The sequence below is a fragment of the Cydia amplana genome, chromosome 11 (assembly GCF_948474715.1).
Source record: "Cydia amplana chromosome 11, ilCydAmpl1.1, whole genome shotgun sequence".
NCBI lineage: Eukaryota > Metazoa > Arthropoda > Insecta > Lepidoptera > Tortricidae > Cydia > Cydia amplana.
Window position 1 is genome coordinate 8,613,073 of NC_086079.1, and position 20,763 is coordinate 8,633,835.

General features: G+C 37.9%; 2 protein-coding genes across 3 annotated transcripts in view; both read right to left on the reverse strand.

The window, feature by feature from the left end:
• LOC134652012 (chromosome transmission fidelity protein 8 homolog) overlaps positions 1-1,073 on the reverse strand; it is a 28,686-nt gene extending 27,613 nt beyond the window's left edge. The window contains exon 1 of the mRNA XM_063507165.1: positions 941-1,073. Within this exon, the coding sequence (XP_063363235.1) occupies positions 941-960 (20 nt within the window). The 5' untranslated portion in view covers positions 961-1,073. The remainder of the gene's footprint in view (positions 1-940) is intronic.
• A 4,345-nt stretch (positions 1,074-5,418) lies between these two features.
• Positions 5,419-20,075, reverse strand: LOC134651995 (uncharacterized). 2 transcript variants are annotated; one of them, XM_063507147.1, is made up of 4 exons: positions 19,107-20,075; positions 12,354-12,468; positions 9,887-10,067; positions 5,419-6,628 (listed from the first exon to the last, which is right to left on the reverse strand). In XM_063507147.1, coding segments are annotated over exons 1-4 (585 nt in total). In that variant the 5' UTR covers positions 19,108-20,075; the 3' UTR covers positions 5,419-6,340. The 2 variants fall into 2 exon arrangements, with proteins under 2 accessions (XP_063363217.1, XP_063363218.1); XM_063507148.1 differs by having other exon boundaries at positions 5,420-6,628; positions 12,354-12,451; positions 19,107-20,073.
• Positions 20,076-20,763: the final 688 nt, after the last annotated feature.

The following is a 20,763-nucleotide window of genomic DNA, read 5'->3' on the forward strand; positions in this document are numbered from 1 at the left end:
ATTGACATTGACAAATTAATCGAATGAATGAATGAAATGACTTGGAAATGACATTGACGTTTGGTGCGAATGCGTATAGTATTGCATCGCGTTATTGTTGCCGAATGCCGTGATGCAGTGGTAGGAAGCAGGGATGTTGCGGATGCAGATTTTTTGACATCCGCGGATGCGGATGCGGATGCGGATTTTTAAAGGCTCACATCCGCGGATGCGGATGCGGATGCGGATGTCAGGATTAGGTACTTAGAAAACGTCAAATATTACATTTTTAGTATTTTTTTATTTAAAAAAACCAAACGTTTAGTATTTGAGCAAGAATATAGGTGCGTTATATTTAATAAACAGTAACTTCGCCGACTTTTCTGGATCTAGACGATTTCGTTATAGGTAATGACGAAATTACCTAGCACTTACGCCGCCGCTAAGACGTTCCTGTACCGACGTGTTCGACATCCGCATCCGCATAAGCTCCGCATCGATTTTATGCGGATGCGGATGCGGATGCGGATGTTGAAAATAATGCGGATGTTCCGCGGTTGCGGATGCGGATGCGGATGTTCGCAACATCCCTGGTAGGAAGCTTATACCCTAAAAAAAATCGTGCCAAATAAAGCTCTCCTATAGGGTTAAAATAAAAAATACCGGAATTTGTTATTAGGTTCCAATTTGTATTATTTTATAATTGTATCTTTAAGTGAGAAGCACAAAAATATTGCGCAAAACGCAATCTAGAAAAAAAAATCTAACCTAACTATAAGCGGCTTTTTATCACAATAAAATGTTGAGAAAAACCGAACACCGTCTATACATCACCGACGATCTTTATCATACTGGCCGTGTGTTATCCAACCTCGACACTGGCGGAATCATCAAGCCCTGATGGAGCCATAATACACAAAAATTGATTGATTGATGTTGAGAAACTTCAAAAAAGACTCACCAGTCTACATATAACTGCATTTTTACAAACAGAGTTGTAATCTGAACTTATACAACAGTGCAATCGGTGTCAAAAACCAATTCAATAAGTTAAATAACAAAATTACACAAGATTCGCAGTTTACGCGCCTCGTCTGACATGTGTGTAGTGTATGTGAGTAATTTTTGTTTTGTTTGGTAGCTTTGCGTTTATGCTTGGTTTATAGATTGTCGCTAGATGGCGGAGTTTACGTTACCCAAATTATACGTGATTATACTGATTATACAGAGTAGGTATCTTGTCTTGTTAGTAGTTTGTGTACAGTGGAGATGAAACTTTTGGGAGAAGTTTAGTCACACACGAAATATTTCGGTTAGCGTGAATTGCACGAAATTTCGTTATTCTCCCATCTCTATCGGTTGAATATGCGAGAGTGATATTGGTTAAACCAATTTGTCAGTAAATAAGAACAAAAAAACTATAGTCATCCTTTTCTTTTGGGTGCTAGTACTAGTGTAAGACAAAGATGACAAGTATGATTCTCTCTGTCTATGTTATCTGCCAGATGAACTAATGCAGACTGTTGTGGTCCCAATTGTCAAAAATAAAACGGGTGATGTATCTGATCTGTCTAACTATAGGCCGATATCCCTGGCTACCACCATTGCCAAGGTGCTGGACGGGCTACTTGATGCCCAGTTAGATCAGCATGTCAAGTTAAATGACGCCCAACTTGGCTTTCGGCGTGGGCTCTCCACAGAGAGTGCTATCCTGGCCCTCAAGAATACCGTCCAGTACTACACCAGTAGGAATACACCGGTGTATGGTGTGTTTCTGGATTTATCAAAGGCATTCAACCGTGTGTCATACAATAGGTTATGGGCCAAGTTACGAAATGAGATAAGTGTACCAAGGGAAGTGATAGCTCTGTTTAAATATTGGTATTTACCTACATCAAAATAATTTTGTAAGATGCGGGTAACACAATCTTGAAAACCTATAATTTGATGTGTGGGGTGAGACGGTGGGCTCTCATCGAGGAGCTGAGCAGTAGATACCTATGCCGGATGTCACATTGACGGAGTGGCCGCCAACAATTATATACTTGATCAACCAGATCTTGACAATAGAAAGAGGCGGCAAATTTGAAAAATGTAGGCGCGAACGGATATCGTCCCATAGAAAATTTGAATTTCGCGCCTTTTTTACTGACAAGACTTGGTTGACCAGCTATAGTTAGTGGAGTTGATTTCGCAGATTTGCGATCTCGAGGAGGGGGCTTATTACATTTTAGATTTGGGCCGAGTTTGCCTTATCTCGAGATGGAGCTAATTCCATAGACGGCATAGACGAATCGCATGCTGCGTATACATGGTGAAGGACCATGTCATGATGACTCAATAAAATTTGTTTGTCCAGAAAGAGAAGAGTTGTGGAATGTATTGGGCCCCGTACATTCCACGGCACTTCTCTTTCCGCGCAAACTCTACGACAATGCTTATTGAGTGATGTATATGACACCGTAAGATTGTGAACCCGTCAGTATAATCTAACGTAGGTTAGGTTAGATTATAATCTCCCTACCATCAGTTTATAATGTAACTAGCGAGATTATATTAATATGACGAGTGTTTACAACTTGGAGGATATAATCAAACGGAGACGCCATGTCTGTAATTTTCTGTACAAAACCGTCTGCCGATTTTTGCGGGGGAGGGGAACGTCAAATGTATGCGTAACGTAAAAATAGCCATGTCAGATAAACGTCAGTCCATACATTGTGTATGACCGTTGGCCGCCTATTTTCGACAGAGGGGAAAGCCTGTTAATGGCTACTCCGTTTAGTTGTATCCTCCAAGGTTTACAATTTTACGGTGACATACGTCATGTATCTAGTAGTCAAAGTGACAAGGTTCTATAGTGGCCCAAATCTATCGGTTGACTGTACCACTGTACGTTGCTTGAACTTACCTACTGTTTGCCACCACCAACAATATTTCCAGGACTATAAACATTACACGCGTTTGAAAGGAGGTTTTTTTGCCTTGCCCATGTTTGCAACTCACTTTATCTTGATTTTCTAATCACATATTCAGTAAGGTCAGTCCTTCAGGCTTCCGACACAGCCAGTTGGAATCAGTGCGCCTAGTGGGCAACTGTGCCCCTGGCCCCTAGGTAACTATTATTGACAGTCATCTGCCGTGATGTAAGTCAAACAGTAAAGTAAGATGCAAGTACTGGTTAAAGGCTTCGTCACACAGGCGCGTCTTCCGGGCGGGGCGCGCCGCTTTTACATATAAAACGCTCACGACCCGCCCGAAAACGCGCCTGTGTGACGGAACCTCTAGAAGGATGTCACCACAGGAATCGACATAGGGCCTCTCGAGTCTCGATTCTGCATCGATAGATAAGTCTAGAGTTAGACCAAGCTAAGTTGGCAGCGATTTTGACAGTACAGACTGCAAGTGTTATTTTAAACGTCATAATTTCATAGAAGTTTGACGGTTAAAATAACACTTGCACAGTCTGTACTATCAAAATCCCTGCCAACTTGGCTTGGTCTAACTCTAACGTGGACCGATGACAGTTAGATTGGAGTTGTAACATTGTTTAGGTCTTAAAATAATAAAAAAATCCATGTTTTATTATTGGTAGGTCATAATTTAATGCGGTTTTTTTAATTAGTAACATTTGCTTCTGCTTTTACTTATTTAATATGACAATGGAATATTGTTCGTTATCTAGATAATGAATATTCTGAAACTATTTTAAACAACTTTTATATTTCGTTAGCAATTTGTACAATGACTGCTTTTACCACCTCTGGTCACAATTCTAAGGCTATATAATAACAAGGTGATCATTAAACATTAAGCAGGCATTCATACGTAGGCCCACGGGAAACTGTCTACCTGCCAACTGGCGACATATCGTTGACGCAATAAGAAAATATAGAACGTAGCTTAAGGGCCACCCATGCTGTCCACTCCGAAGCTTGATTCAATGTAGGTACGCGTAGTGAAGCGCCTTATAGGTCGTGTTTTTGACACGGATCTGCATAGACGCCGACCCAGCGTATTTAGGCCTTTCCTAACTTGACGGTACAGAATCGATGCAGTAAGCAGTATCATTTTTGATTAGTTTGTGCGGAAAGGGAAGAGCCGTAGAATGCATTGAACCGGTTTCGACGACCCCCTCTTGAACGACTCTTCTCTTTCCGCACAGACTCTAGCGCCGATAATATAGCAATTCTGATGTACCACCAAGACAGCTAAAGGCCGTTAAGCTCCAGTGAGGTTATAGTTCTATTGGACTAGTCAATTGCAATACCCAGGCCCAAAATACACGAGCCGACAAAAAGCGTACAGTTTAGCGAGTTGGCGGATAAAAAGTTGCAAGGAACCATTACTTATCTTAAAAATATATTTTGTTGTTTATGGTTTCACGTCATATAAGCATAACATAATAGGTACACAATTAATTGAATTATGTGTTAAGATGGACTGAATTGTATTTGTTAATTGTAGTGGCAAGATAGTTATAATATAAAAATAAATCAAGTTTAGCTTTTAGTTTACTTGGAACAGTGAAATTAAAAACTTCATACAATTATGACAGTGGATTTGCTAAGTGACAGGTTGGGCGCCACTTTCACGGACGTAGGTATCGGATAGATTTCAAGTCTATAGTTGACTCAATAGGACACTCAATCAAGTAATAAACGCCCGTAATAAATTGTAAATGTGCATAACCTATACAATAGGCAGTCTATGTTGTTATCTGTTGGAAAAATAAATGTTCTTCACTATATGATTCTAACAGATAGCGGCGTCACAATTAGGTACGCGAGTAAAACAGAAATGAAAACGACCTTGTATCAGTTTAGTTTGGCATCCATGGCCTCAACTAAATACAGAAAAAAATTGCCGCCAGAAAGTTATACAAGGCTGTTTATGATTAAATTAAGCAGTTTGTGTTTAAATGTAGCAATGCTTAAGCACTTGTTCAACCACATTTTACTTTTAATGAAATAATTTTATTCACGTACACATGTTTTGAGTAATTTGGTAATAAAATAAATTACAAAATTTTGAAGTTAATTGCCAAAAATAAATTACAATAAAAAATGCAATAAAAATAGCTGCACCGAATCTCAAATTGCAATCAGAACACGTGTACCTGGTTCCATGAACAATAAATACCTAATATAAACCTAAATCAACCAATATTTTATCAACAATGTCTATCCCTAATGAGATTTCTATATCTGATTGTCAGTATCGCATAGTACAGCGCGCAAACACTATATTCATCCAACATAACGTTTCCCCATCGCACATAGGTACACATTTGTTAGAAAGGGAAATACGGTACGGTAGATGTTGGAATATCCTTTCGTTTGGAAGTCATTTGTTTTGAAAGGAGTGCACTTGAGTGCAGTGCAATTGAGAAATTGTAAAAGTCAGAGTACCTATAGTAAATGTGACGTAAGGTGGGTTGTGTTGTGTTGGATGAAGCCAGTGCGCTAGCGGCCCGCGGCTCGCCAGCCGCGAACACAGCGGAGGCTGCTGTACAGTAAGTAGTATCGAGATTTCAACATAAATATGGAATGTAGTAAACACTCAATTGAAAAGACCCTCGGATTCTGGCAATTGTCCATTATTAATCTAATATTAAATTAGAGATAATATTTACAATAAAATAGTCACTATGCTATGTAAATTAATATTCCTTGCATTTACTGTACTGATATAGGATATGTTCTTTATACACCATTATAAATAAATATAAAAGTTGTTTAAATACAGATTTATAGCTGCTGTATAGAAATTATTTTTTAAAATAGGTTACTTAAACATGAAACTGTACACTGCAAAGACATTAGCTTATTGACTGACCTTCTCCATAATATACAATATCATCAAGGTTACAATCGAAAGATTCATTAAATATTATATACTTTTAATTGTTTCTATTTGAATTAAATTTACCTAAGACAACATACTTCAATGTAGACTTTATAGTGTTATATTTTTTTATTTATTTCAGTCTTAGTTTTTGCGAAACTCAAGAACAATGCGAGGAACACGGACGCACACGCTACGAACGCGATACACACCTACACACACTAGCGGGCTGCGAGACCTCGTCTTATGAACATAACTTCTCAATAGAAACAATTATCTCTACGTCTAAACCGATTAAAGTATTAAGACTAGCGTCGCTCGCGGCGGGCGCGGGGCGCGACCGTCACATATCACAAACGTCCCCGCGGCCCCGTCCGGCCGAGGCCGGGAGTCCCAAATAAATAAATACCAAGTCTATAATACTCCGGGACAAGCGAGCACCTCGGCGAGTCTGATCGTCCCGATAATGGAATGTAAGCGTGATATGGTAGAGGGAGGCGCGGGCCGGGTGACGTCACGCGTCGGGCGGCGGCGGCGGCGTGGGCGGTGTCCGGCGCGGCACCATCACGCACGGCGGCGGCGGCAGCGCGGGCACCTGCACGCCGTGCACGCCGGGCGCGCCGGGCACGCCGGGCCCGCGCGCGCCCATGCGGCCCCACCAGCGCGTCGCCTTCTGCAGCAGCCCGTCCTTCTTGTGGCTGCCGCCCGCCCCGCCACCCCCGCGCCGCGCCTCCGCCCACTCGGGCACGTCGCTCACGCACTTGTTCGGTGGAGGCTGAAAACTTCTCATCAACTCGGCTTGCTGAAATAGAAAACGAAGGATCGTATTAATGACGTGAAAAGACAGATTATATCACCGCTCCATTGGCGGCCACGGATAATCTGAAGCGGTAAGTACAGTTACTTTTAATTTTCTTAATCACTGGAGGCAAATAAAGGGAGCAATAAACCCAAGAACTGTGTCTCGCTTACAATAGTAACCATATTTACGTTGTTAAACGTAACATAATTGACATGGGTAGTTAATCCCGTAATAAAAATGAGATGCGATTTAGCAGCATTTCAGTCACAATATTTGACCAGACCAGTTAAAACAAAGAATAGGACGGGACGAGTCGGCAAGGTGTTAAGGAGTGCAGATCTTAATTTATATGAAAACAAGTCAAGGCACTCATGAATTTGGCATTGATGACTTCGAAACCATAAATTGGAAAATTGACTTTAATATTTAGTCGATAATATTGAATTATCAATAGCGGCGTTAAGAGGGCAAGTGAACCACCCTCCGCCTAACTAATACTTATAATATTATCAATTATATCAGATAAGCAGTCTGCTACTTAGACAATACCTGTCAACAGTGGTACGTGCGCAGTCCACAGTTTAGAGGGGGCTAACGCAAATAAATATTTAAATTTTACACGTTTTAATCAAACATTGTCAAACTCCGATTACGTAGGCGACCGAAAGAAACTTGAAAGTTACTTGATCGAAGCCAGTTACGTACGAGTACCTAAAACAAATGCTTGGCCGAAGCCAGTTACGAAGTAAAAAAAAGCTTCGATCAAAACCAGGTTACAAAGCCCCGGTTACGTAAGCGGCCGAAGGGGATTCGACAAGCAAAATTTTAACTGTTTAAAAATTTTAACTTCTGTAAGTTCAGAGTTATTGAGGTAAAACGTTAAAATCCGTACGATCGCCAAATCTTTCACGACAGTTAGGGGTTATTTAAACGACGCGAGAACTCGTATACGAGTTTGATTAAATTGCGTCGTTTGATCGGTCGGCCGAATTGATGTAACCTCAATGGTCCGCAATGTAACTAAAATCTTATGCGAGTTCGCGCGCCGTCTAAATCAGCCCTTTTACGCGCGGTGCGTCATATCTTTTGTCCCCTTCTGATTTCCTGGCTGTACGCTTATAATTTCGCTTATAGTTATTTTTCTTAATTTTTTCTACTCCCGTACTTTTATTTGTCATTCACACACCTCACACCTTCACACACCTTCGTCGTCGTGCACACACCTTTAAACCCCTATCTTATAGTTGTCAAGACAAGTCTTTAGTCTATTCCCCAAAAAAGTATTTGCATGCACGTGTATGCACGCAGTATCTTTTTGGCGATTTTACGATACTTCGTGTAATGACCACTTAAAAAATATTGAATGAAATACAGTGTTGCCAACCTAATTTTAATTGTCATCTCTAACAGATGAGTGAACCATAGACATGTTTTTTTTATTTCATTCATTCTTTTCACGCCCGTTCCCTCCATTCTTACTTCTTGAATGAAAAATATTTGTTAAATTTACTATTTTATTTCAAAGTAAGAAAAAGTATTGTATGCAACGTTGTTTAACTGAGTCAAAAAATACTCGTGGCGTCTTTATTAACAATTTTCGGCTTCGCCTCAAATTGTTACTCACGCCACTCGCCTTTTTTGACCCCTCTTAAACAACGGTTGCATAAAATACTATTTAATATTTCCATTATTATTATTATTGTGTATTGGTAACGCAAAAATTACTTTAGGCAGTTTTATAGATTAAAACAGCACCCAAAGTATTAAAACATCCTAATATATGCGAATAAAATATAAATTTGAGAGAACATACAAATCAACCTTCTTAATTGTTTTTCTACAAAAGGTTGAATTTACAGTTTTATTAAAGAAAATTATACGTAATTTACTTTTAAAATGTTCTATTATCATTTTACTCTTTTGTTTTTGAATTGTCAATAAATAGAATAAATTGCAAATTACAGTTTTTAGGGTTTCGTACCCAAAGGGTAAAAACGGGACCCTATTACTAAGACTCCGCTGTCCGTCCGTCCGTCCGTCTGTCACCAGGCTGTATCTCAAGAACCGTGATAGCTAGACAGTTGAAATTTTCACAGATGATGTATTGATGTATTTCTGTTGCCGCTATAACAACAAATACTAAAAACAGAATAAAATAAAGATTTAAGTGGGGCTCCCATACAGCAAACGTGATTTTTGACCGAAGTTAAGCAACGTCGGGCGGGGTCAGTACTTGGATGGGTGACCATTTTTTTGCTTGTTTTTTTGCTTGTTTTGCTCTATTTTTTGGTGATGGTGGGTTCCCCTCTGTGCGCGAGTCCGACTCGCACTTGGCTGGTTTTTTTATTGTCATATAAGTTTGTTTCCATACTTTTGGCCTGGGGTGTACGCAATAGTAGAGTTTTTAACAATTTTTAAACCCCCCTAAAATCATGCTTCGAATGACCCCGTTTCCTCCTACGTCATGCTACCATCATCCGATGTCCAGACACCCCCCCCCCCCCCCCAATTTGAAATGACGTAATTTATGAATAGCCAAGCTTCGGTCGGTATTTTTATAATACATAAAAAAACATTTGCACGGCTAATTTATAGTAAATGTCCCCTAACATTTATGTTCGACGTCAAATTAACATAAGTTAGTTGCTACCTGTCTCCAATTATTATTATTAATTATGTACGGTTGAACTTCCATAAGACTAGCGATCACGCCTTGTGAACGACCTTCCTATCAGGATCGAGTCACTGCGCTACGGCGTGGTTCACTTGCCCTCTTAACGCCGCTAATGATACGCTGATACGATAGTGTGGAATGGGGCAAATGTGAGGCTAGCTTTGTGTTGCATAGTTATTATTATTAGGTACCAAAAACAAGAACACAGATTCAAAGTGTCCGAAATTAACGAAATCTTACCGTAAATCCTTAGTTAAAATAATATCGATATCGCACAGAAAATGGATAACCACTACCGTTACGCTATGGCCACGCAGTGTTTGTATCTTTTTTTTATCTAGATAAGTGGGTAGACATAGTTTGTTATCCGTACCCTTTTCAAGTTATATGACGGCACGAGATACTCAGATTAGGGTTATAGATAAAATTGATATGTGACACTGTGTTTTACTGAGCGCATTAGCCGAGATACGTGCAGAAGTCGAAATAAATAACTATTGTCATCATATAAATAACATCTTAATCTTCGCATCTGAGTGGTTGCATTTTTCTCAAACCGCAGTGGAAATGCAAAGGATGATTACCTGATAAGGGACTCGTAACTGCAAATGGGCGTCTTGCCCGTATTCGCCGTCCGGCAACTGTATGCTCGGTGGCAAGCCGAGCCGCTCGGCGGCGGCCGCAGATCGCGCTCTCGCGTCTTGCTCCACCATCTCTTGAATTCTCCCCACCATCGCCTGTATTCGCTGCTGCTTTTCCCATTCTCTGAAATTATTAACATGAACGTTTATTCTTGCTGCCCAAGGTAATGACAACGATAAATGTGGAGGGGGGGAGGGGCGGGGTGTCAATCCAAAACATCAAGTAAGTCATGCATATGATTGGAGCAGGATTGAGAAGAGTGGCTTAATTTAGAGACTTGTGAGTGGTGGCAGACATACTGGCAGAAGAGATAAAATATTACCTATATGCACTTGGTAAGATGAGTCTGATTCAGGTGATGTTGGAAGGATTAGGTGATGAATGATATGGTGCTATCTCCACAAAAATGTATTATAATTTGGCAAATCAATCGTGGCACATTCTACGTTTGATTGAATACTAAGTATTTATTAATATTTTGTTGTTTGTTGTGTGAATGAAGGGCGTTGTCCTCCGTGGTAATAGTAAATATAAAAAGTTAAGAACCGCGGACAGGCATAGGGTATGGAAGTTTGATGTACTCGTAAGGGATTAAAATAGCATCTGAACGAACACAAGATAATGCTGTATGTATCATTGTTATTATTCCATATTTTTTAATAAATCAAATTATCAACATTTATCTCCTAAAATCTCAAAAACCTAAAGATCCTAAAAATAAAAAAATACTACGTAGGATAAACATTACTGGAAAATATACCGTCCACGAGAAAGGCTCCACAAGGACAACAATAAAAAAAATCAAGCTAAAAAAGAGCATGGTAATTTTGCGAACAGATACAGTTAAAATGGAATGTTAAAACATTATAAGGAAATTGCATTTCCATGACGTGCATGTCTTGATACGAGAGATAAGAACATGATAAAAAGGTCTTCATTGACTCTGTACGCATATTGCAGAAGCCAACGACCACTGCCCTGTTTATCAATAACTTGTAACTTGTAATACAAGCGGATGTCACTTTTTGACAGCTTTTGTTAGAAAAGGACTTCCACTTGTAATACAAGTCACAAGCTTTTGATAAACAGGGCACACAAGCCAACTGACAAGTAATACAGTATACCTACTGTATCAAACGGCGAGCGCAATATGTACTATGTACCCATAGTACATATTGCGCTCGCCGTTTGAAGGCCTGAATGCAAGTAAAATCGTCAGTCATGATCTCAAGAACAGCTCTCGCTTGAGGCTTGAATATTTGATTAAATCTTTTGCATGCACGTGTAAGATAAGTGCAAACTTCGTGCTAGCGGCGTGGTCAGAGCCCATACACGGACATAGATATAGCGATAGGTACGTGCCAGTATTTTGCAGCTCATTACTCAACTAGTAGGTTAATTATAGCTGTTAATGGTTTAACACAAGATTTAAAATATTTAAAGAATTTGGCTTTGTGGTAGATAAAACTCAATAAACTGGTTTTTTCCATAATTGTTATACAAGTACAGATACTGAACTGTAGTTCAGTAATATTTAGAAGAGCAGTGTTTTGTTTTGATTGGTTATCTTAATTTCTTTGGCATTTCCAGAACGGCCCGTGCCGACCTCAATCTGATGCACTCTATATATCGCAAATAAGAGTAACGTCGCATGTGGTACCGTTATTTTCAGTTATTTCATTAGATAATTATGATTGAGATTATTTCTGAGTGACTGGCAGTACTGGCACATGGTAATGCAGAAAGACACCTAATGATTTCTAAAATCCTCGAGGATAAATTTCGGATGTTTTAGACACAGCACATTTATTAGCAAGTATGTAAGTACATTTCCTTGGATAATATTAATCAATAAAATTACGTATAGTTTGTAAATTTTTAGATATTTTGGTCGGGGTTCAAAATTAACAAGACTAAATTATACTCTTTGATAATTATCAGGTTATGATCACTGAAATCAGTAATTCATTTTGACTGAAAATATTTACATAATACATAACGTTAACGTTATAATATAACACTTTAAACTCGCGTTTTGTACACATATTTAATTACACAAACGGGTCTACCGCGATATAATTTCATTATTTTTACCTTTAATTCCGACGTTTCAGCTGATTTGCACCAGCTGTGGTCACGGAAAGAGTAAAGACCACAGCTGGTGCAACTCAGCTGAAACGTCGGAATTAAAGGTAAAAACAATGACAATATATCGCGGTAGACCCGTTTGTGTAATGAAATAAACGTTATTTTATTAAATCTATAATTATCAAGCACTAAATATCAAGGTGATAATCATTGGTAACTGTCCTTTTGAACCCTGACTTTGGTCCAGTAACATCATTATTATTCATCCAAGGGGTTGCTTCAGTAGTCAATATTTTTTTAAATGTAAGTAGTAATACTCACGCAGAGTGGTGATGCCTGTGCTCGTGTCGCAGGCGCGGCCCTCCCGGCGCTCCGAGCCGCTCCATGCCCGCGCACCCCGGCACTTGTACCGAGAGCATCTGCAAATCACAACACACTGCTCTCACTTATGTGGTCCACCTCAATATTAACCTTTAATCTACGAGGGAAGAGAGAAAAATAGACAGACTGTCCGGAATAAGACGTAAAATTAGGACGCGTCACGGACATAAACGGGAGGTTTCCGTACCTGGTCCTTTAACTAAATTTAGAACCAATTGCCGTATCTACGTATTGGTCCTTTTACCAATAGGTACGCAGAGACCAAACCCGTTGTTACCTAAAACCTTTTCATTTGGCTCTTTAAGCGCTTTTTAATACGGATAAGCAGTTCTCTTTGTTGAATGTCTCATAACGTGTATTCTTGTAACACTATAATATAATTGGTGCATACAAATGCAAGAAGAAACGACTAAATTTCTTGAGGCATTAGCATGTAGTTTGCAAATACGTAAATAATTGCAAATGATGTCACCGTACGGGAAATCTGTTTTTAAGTAGGTACACCCTCTACTTAAGAACAACTTACAGGGTATACTAGTGGGTTTCCTATGCGAGATTACAGTTATTATGTATGCCTAAACTGCTAGTGTATAAATCGACCTATAAAAAAAAATCACTGGTCTAGCGGTAAGAGCGTGCGACTTTCAATCCGGAGGTCGCGGGTTAAAATCCCGGCTCGTACCAATGAGTTTTTCGGAACTTATGTACCTACGAAACATCATTTGATATTTACCAGTTGCTTTTCGGTGAAGAAATAACTACAAACTTAATGTAAGTATGTGGTATCCGAACACATTAGAAAAATCCTCAACATATTTTCCAACTAACCAGTAAACATTTCTTGGTTTTACCAGCACAACTTTAAATCGTTGTGTTGGAAAAACCAAACCAACTGCCAGGACCCAGGACTGATGATCAGCATTCCTAAAGCTTTGTCTCTACTAGACCGGGCAAAATAAAATCCGAAATGGTTCCAACTTTCAAGTTTACTTTCATAAACTTTGAAAAAAATCTAATCCAAAATATAATCCATAATTACGAAATTTCCGTTCCTATCCAATACACCAATCCATGCATCGATCGAATCGGTTAGTTGACAAAGTTCATTAATCGACGTCGGGTGCTGTTCCCGTTTTATGATAGTTGAGTATTGTTTTGATATTTGTTTGAAATCAGTGAAAAGGCCGTAGCAGGATAAGGGAAGAAAAAATGCCCTTTTATTATTAAGAGCTGATTTTTTTCTATAGTTGCTTACATCTAGTAGTACAATTGTGCAAAGTATTGTTGAAAAATTCCCAGCGGTTCAGCCGGAAAAAAATAAAATCCAAATTCATGAAATATGACTTTTCTCAAAAAGTATTGAACTTTATCATACCATCTTTTTTTTCATTTTGATTAACTAAATAGTATATATATGTCCTGAAAGAAAATTGAGTCTCCATCTTTAACACTTCTGTAAAAAACACGTAAGACAAAATTTCAAAAAAAAAAAAATTTTTTTTCATTTCCGTAGGAGAGACCACTCTAAGTGACATTTCTAAAAAAGCCTTATTTAACGATCTGTCAGTCATATTAGTTTGACGGTTAAAATAGAAAAGCAACAGTGTCAAAATTAAAGCATACGGACGGACAGACAGACAGACAGACATGACGAATCCATAAGGGTTCCGTTTTTTTGCCATTTGGCTACGGAACCCTAAAAAATATGTTGGTTGGATTTTGTTACATTTTATTCAATCTTATACCATTCTAACATCGCCAAATATCTTAAAAATAAATCCTCTTTGTAATAAAAACAGTTTTTGACATTTACATTAAATAAGTACATATATTAATAAGTATACAGGGTGGATTTTCTTTTTGGGTCAGTGAGGGCAGCTACCAGAAAAAAACAGCTCTTAATCATAAAGGGCATTTTTTCTTCCCTTATCCTGCTACGGCCTTTTATATAAAGCTTAAACTATTAAACTATGGCATACTTTTGATAATTTTTCCAATGGGCGCTTTTTACCTAAAGTGTCATTCAATAGAACTTGCTAACAAAGTTACTAGTAAATTGACATTCAGTGTCAATTTTAGTATGGCGGTTTGTTTACATAGTTAGCAAGTTCTATTGAATGACACTTTAACGTATTCTTGTTTTTATGTAGCTATCTATCTAAATGAAAATAATTATGTGTAACTACGCTCGCGCCTGTTCTTATTAGAGCAGTGGTTCCTAACCTTTTCAGTCCGGTTACCCCTATGACTAACTAGGGAACCTGATTTTACCCCTCCTCCCAATGGTAATAAAAAAATAAAACGTGTACGTGTGTTATATTAGGTTGCTTATTACCCCCGTCAATTAGCCTTTGCGTCTATTGCAGACGATTTTTGGTGCAAATCGGAGAGACACCACGACCTCTCCAGACTTAACACCGCCTGGGACGGAATTAAGGAAACGCAGGGATGCCCAGCACCTGCATTACCCTCTCGGCTTCACTGTCTTAACCCACATGAAAGGCGAGCCAATACGTGTGGAGGCAGGTCGGCTGCAGGAATCTGCCGCTTATTTCAGGTTGGACCCTACTCGCGCCTTACGGTAACTCCATACCGGGATTTAATTTTGGAGTATCCTTCTCCTAGATGGATTGCAAGCCAATGCTAAGAGGACGACCATCTCCCCTGTGACGAAACAGCTTTTTGCTTCGTTTGTGGACTTAGTCGCTTCGTACGACACCCTTATCCTATGTGAGGGTTGGCGCTATTCTAAAGCCGGCCACCACACGGCAAGTTTTACCCCCGTAAAATACCAGTTATATCCCCACGGGGGTAATTACCCCCAGATTAGGAACCACTGTATTAGAGGGTTTAATTAATGTCCCTCAACAAATAGTTTAGTTTATAGTTCGTAGTATATCACGACAACGAATGATAATAAGGTATTTAAATTAGATTCGTTTGAACAACATTTTTAGCAGGTAATTAGGTAGCGGCTGATCTAATGACAAGCGATAACACGTTAGGTACTAATTAATTCTCGATTTTTAATAAAAAAAATAAGTATATTACAATTAATAAAAAATTTATTAGGTATTTCGTGTGAAGCGCTGGTAGCCTAGCGGTAAGAGCGTGCGACTTGCAATCCGGAGGTCGCGGGTTCAAACCCCGGCTCGTACCAATGAATTTTTTAGAACTTATGTACGAAATATCATTTGATATTTACCAGTCGCTTTTCGGTGAAGGAAAACATAGTGAAGAAACCGGACTAATTCCAATAAGGGGTTGGAAGGTCAGATGGCAGTCGCTTTCGTTAAAACTAGTGCCTACGCCAATTTCTGGGATCAGTTGCCAAGCGGACCCCAGGCTCCCATGGCCGTGGAAAAATGCTGGGACAACGCGAGGAAGAAGAAGAATAGGTATTTCGTCTTAGTAACTTTTTAGTGTTTTATAGTAGGTACCCATTGGTTTGCCTCGACATGCCAAGGAATAGAATTCTCTCCCGCCGTCTGTATTCCCTGATCGATACGATCTATCTTTATAGCAAGAGTGAATAGGCTGCTACTGAATCAGTGACCTATAATCGCTGATCGTCAATAATAAGAAAAAGACTTTTACAATTATTAAAATAAGTATTAAGTATATAATTTAAATTAATAAAGCCAGTTTAAAAAAAGTAATAGATATTATTCCGTTTATTAGTAGATATTCCTTTTATACCTAGTCTAAGCAATCCAGCTAAGAAAGTTCCCCGTAATAAAAATACGTTTGAAAAAAAAAAAACTATTGCAGCTAACATATAACAATTAAATAGCATAGGTGTTATACAATCATTTACCTACATTCTTTTGGCTTCATAAGTAATAGTTACTATTTGTTTAGTAGAGTTTTTTTAAAATAAAAAGACATCAAAATTGTTTACCCTTTTTCTAATGCTAAAAATCGATGTATAATCGCGCCTACATACATTGTTATGCCGCGGTTACAGTTAATTTTGAAACAATGTCAAGTAATGCATAAGAATTATAAAAAAGATCCCATATAATTGATTTAAAGATATAGTTTTCCCCTAATTTTCATTTTACTATTGACTGCTTGTTTAAGTAGATTAAAAAAGTCTATGACAATCTTCATCACTGCTATTATATTGCACACAACTGTAGGTAGTGAAGAACACTGCACTTTTATTAGGTATAATTTTATTAATATTTAAGGGTTTTAATCATAAAACGAGTTTGTTTCGAATGATTTTAATTGAATGGTTTTGACTAGGAGTTAGGTACTTAAAGATTTGCACAGATGGCACTAGTAGTACATTTAGCATATTTTGACATTTACAGAATTTTATATTTTGGCCATGAAATTGAAATAAACCTAATCTAAACATAACATTCATACAACTTACAAAGATTTGTCTGCCAGTCAACCTAAGGTAGACTGATAATTAAAGTAAACATCATATTATGACAAATTGTCAATAAGTAAATAAGAAATATCTAAAAAATAAGGTGTTGCCCTCTGGTAAAGAAAAAAGTATGATAAAAATGTGTAATCAAATTTGCTTAAGTACAATACAAAGTTATTTAACGTTTAACCCTGGCATAACGGCATAAACATGTCAAATTACACAAAATTGAACCATATCAACTTTGACATAAAGTTCAAAATCATGGTGAGCATGTTTTCACCTCTGCCTTTTAAAGGCTTAAGGCTGGTGAATTTTTTATATTAAATTAAATGATAAAATGACAATCTTGGAAAAGGTTTATACCATTTTTGTAGGTACAGTCAGCTGCAGAGAAAAAGTACCACCCCTGCATAGAAGTTTGTATGCAGGGGTGGTACCTTTTTTCTGCAGCTGACTGTACAGTGAAAGAAATTAATTTCTTACTCATTTTGTACTTTGTCACAGTGACAATAGTATGAGGTCTCTAGCGAGTATCATATTGATTGTCACTGTGACAAGGTACGAAATGGGTCAGAAACAAAATCATTGACTGGAAAACGCGCCTGTGTGACGAAGCCTTAAAGGGTGGTAATATGTGAACTTTGTGATTCATTTTATGAGTAACTACCTATGCTTCAACACCCTTTTTAGGGTCCATGTATGTAACATACCTGGTATATAAAGATCTCTATCTGTCTATCTAATATAACTAGCTAATGCATTTGTTTACAGTGTGTAACATATTTAGTGGCTAGTGTCATAACATAACTTGTCTCTTATCTCCACTATGAGCCCTATCCTCAATACAATCACATTATATTTATGCAATGAGTACATAATGAGGATTGAATACAATATTTATTGTGTTTAACAAATGCTTTACTTACTGCTTTACAAGTATCAACTCAAAATCACTTTTGAAAAATTTGTATTAGCCTTAAGCATTGACTCAAGACTCAATAATAGGTAGGTATATGTTGAAGATAATAGTCAATAAGGACCAACATGAATTTCAATCTCTTGTTTTATGCTTGTCAGTTGTTTCAAAGGTAAACAAAGTAGGTATTTAATGAAAAAGGTGTTTCTCATCAATAATATATACAGGGTGCTTCCTGTAACAGGAGCAATAAATTAAACTAAAGGCTGTACTCCTCAAACTGACCAACATTTGTTCAGCAACTTATAAAAATTATGAATCCTTTTGACTTCCTCTTTTTCATACAAAATAAATATTGCCTTCAATGTACGCTGACATCAGTGTGTTTGACGTTGCTTGTCACGCTTTAAACATAACAAAATTTGCAATACGTTGCATCTTAGAATAAACTTTAAAGTGTATAAAATATAAAAATCAAAACATGAGTTATTTTCAAAAGTTGCTGAACAAATGTGGGTCGGTTTGAGGAGTACAGACTACAGTTTAATTTATTGCTCCTGTTACAGGAAGCACCCTGTATTTGTTTATCCTCTAGGTATTAAAATTTTGTTAGTTTGTGGCCTTGTTAAGTATGAAAATTGTAAACATCCCATATATACATAAAATAACATAACTATTTAATTATATGTATTTAAGGCCACTGGTTTAATTACTTATTTTAAAACATTTAGTAAAAAAACTAATTTGAAATAGGTAACACAATTTATGTTATTGTTCTAAATTTAATTTGTAATACTTAGCTGTTGGTGTGTTTGACGTCTGAGAATGCATAAATTAGTGATAATTGATAAATCATGACAAGGATTGAAGTTGTTGGGTGCATACTAAGCCTGATAATGATAACCAAACAATCACAATAAAACTACCTACATAACTCAAGTGTATATTCCTTGTGATAAACATATTTGTTGGACTAGTGCACATAATCAAAAGACTTGTCACAACTAAGGCGAGAGGTGATTACGGAACTGTCTGTCATGAGAATTTATTTAAATTTACACAAACAACGTCTGGGTGTGACGTTCCTATCGACGCGCCTCTTATCACTTGGCATGCTCCCGCCGTCTCGCGGCCGAGCTGCCGACTCTGCCGAGTGCCTCGGGCCTCACTTCACTCCCTTCCACTACAAATCAAACACTCCAATATTCTTACTCGCCTACATTCATTTACTAACATTATTGATTCAGTGTAATCCTTTACACCATCTTAAGATGACGGTAAACCATCGGTAAGTCCCATAAGTGAAGCAAAGTTTTTATTTGCTATAATCATATGTGATATTCAAGCTTGTGTGTTCCTAATTTTTACGACTTGTATGTAAATTACTCACTATTTGAAACGTTGTCGTCCACAATTCTTGTAGGTTTTTCACCTATTGATGACAGTTAGTGATGTGCTTATGTCCAATGATTAACGATGACACGCTGAGGAGTTAAATCGAATCAATCATTCGATTTTTTACGGTCGTCGTATAAATCCACACAGCCACTGACATTTAAGAATTTGTTTTCGCGAACTGCTTCAACATTGATTTCAAACAAAACAATCACAGGGCACTAGACGGAGACTACAACACCCGTAAGCGCTTTTGCAATAATTATCTATCATTCACTAATAAATAAAATATGTTTTTAAATGCAATAACACTATAAAAATAAATTACTTTTGAAATAAGAATAACATATAAATTCCACTATCGCGTATTTTTTCTTAGAGTTGTTTTTCATATTGGCAGGAAGACGCCTGCCATCGAGCGAGTCTTGTTATTCAATGACGCGGACGCGGCGCGGTGTTCGCAGTCGCGTAGCGGGGAGAAAACGGGCGGGCGGCGGCGGTGCACCGGCTGCCGCCGATGTCGTCTCACACTAGCATAGGCAGTTGTGTGTCACGTCGACCCCGACACACAGACATAACATGCTATGTCTAGCCGCGTCTGTGTGCTCACCAGCCGACACAATACACTACGTGTGTGCGTTCAAAGGTAAAAGTGTGCATAATGTTAGTATCAGTACGTCGTACATATGATTCGGCACACATGTAAAAGAAGCTCGATTGCTGCCACCGCGCCGCGCCGTCGTACGTATGAGCACCTATATGTAGGTATTAGCGAGCGATGCGATGACGCGTTTGTCGGCTTGCGAGACGAGACGAGACGGTTGGCATTGCTCAATGATCGAGGTAATCGTAAGAGTTGTAACAAATCGAAGTAGGTGGACACAAATCTACATATAGCAGAAACTATTAAACCATCCTCTTTAACTTCAAAATACTTAAGATTTCCCAGAACTTTAAAATCTTTACGTTACGGATTAACCGTTATCACTGTTTATCCTCGCATTTCATAAATAACACAACACAGGGTCAAAAAAGTCTCGTCTACAAATAGTAATAGTAATAGGTATGTATTATATACTTGGTCAACCAGATCTTGACAGTAGAAAAAGGCGGCAAATTTGAAAAATGTAGGCGCGAAGGGATATCGTCCCATAGAAAATTTGAATTTCGCGCCTTTTATTACTGTCAAGATTTGGTTGACCAGCTATATGCAGTAAATTCCGTTGGTACCTATATATTTCGTTAATTATCATAGCTTAATACACATTTACAATAATGAAGTTAGGTTTGGTATAGAAGTATTTAGACTACTTATTTAGTCCTTTATCATTGATATAAATATTTTAAATTACTTAATATTTTTATTGAATTTAAAAAGAGACAAGAATGAAAAATATCGATAGGTACTTTAATTAAAACATCGATTCCAATTCCATCACTAATTCAAATTTTAAGTTCCAAAAATCATGTCATATCCGGAGAGTGGAGACTATCTGTGAAGGCACTATGGACGGACTATGGAGACGCCAAGACGAACAAAGTGAATTCGACTTGTTGGAATGTGCCAACGTGACTTAGCCATCATTAAATTTGTCAATCTTATACCTTTAAACGAGCAATTCTTGCATATTTATTTATTTATATATTTATTT

What these genes read in the sequence shown, in the direction of transcription:
- LOC134651995 (XM_063507147.1), bottom strand. An exon ending in CACAGGCATCACCACTCTGC is followed by an intron (nt 10,068 to 12,353) that starts GTGAGTATTACT and finishes TAATAATTTCAG; the next exon opens with AGAATGGGAAAAGCAGCAGC. An exon ending in AGTTACGAGTCCCTTATCAG is followed by an intron (nt 6,629 to 9,886) that starts GTAATCATCCTT and finishes TTTCTATTTCAG; the next exon opens with CAAGCCGAGTTGATGAGAAG.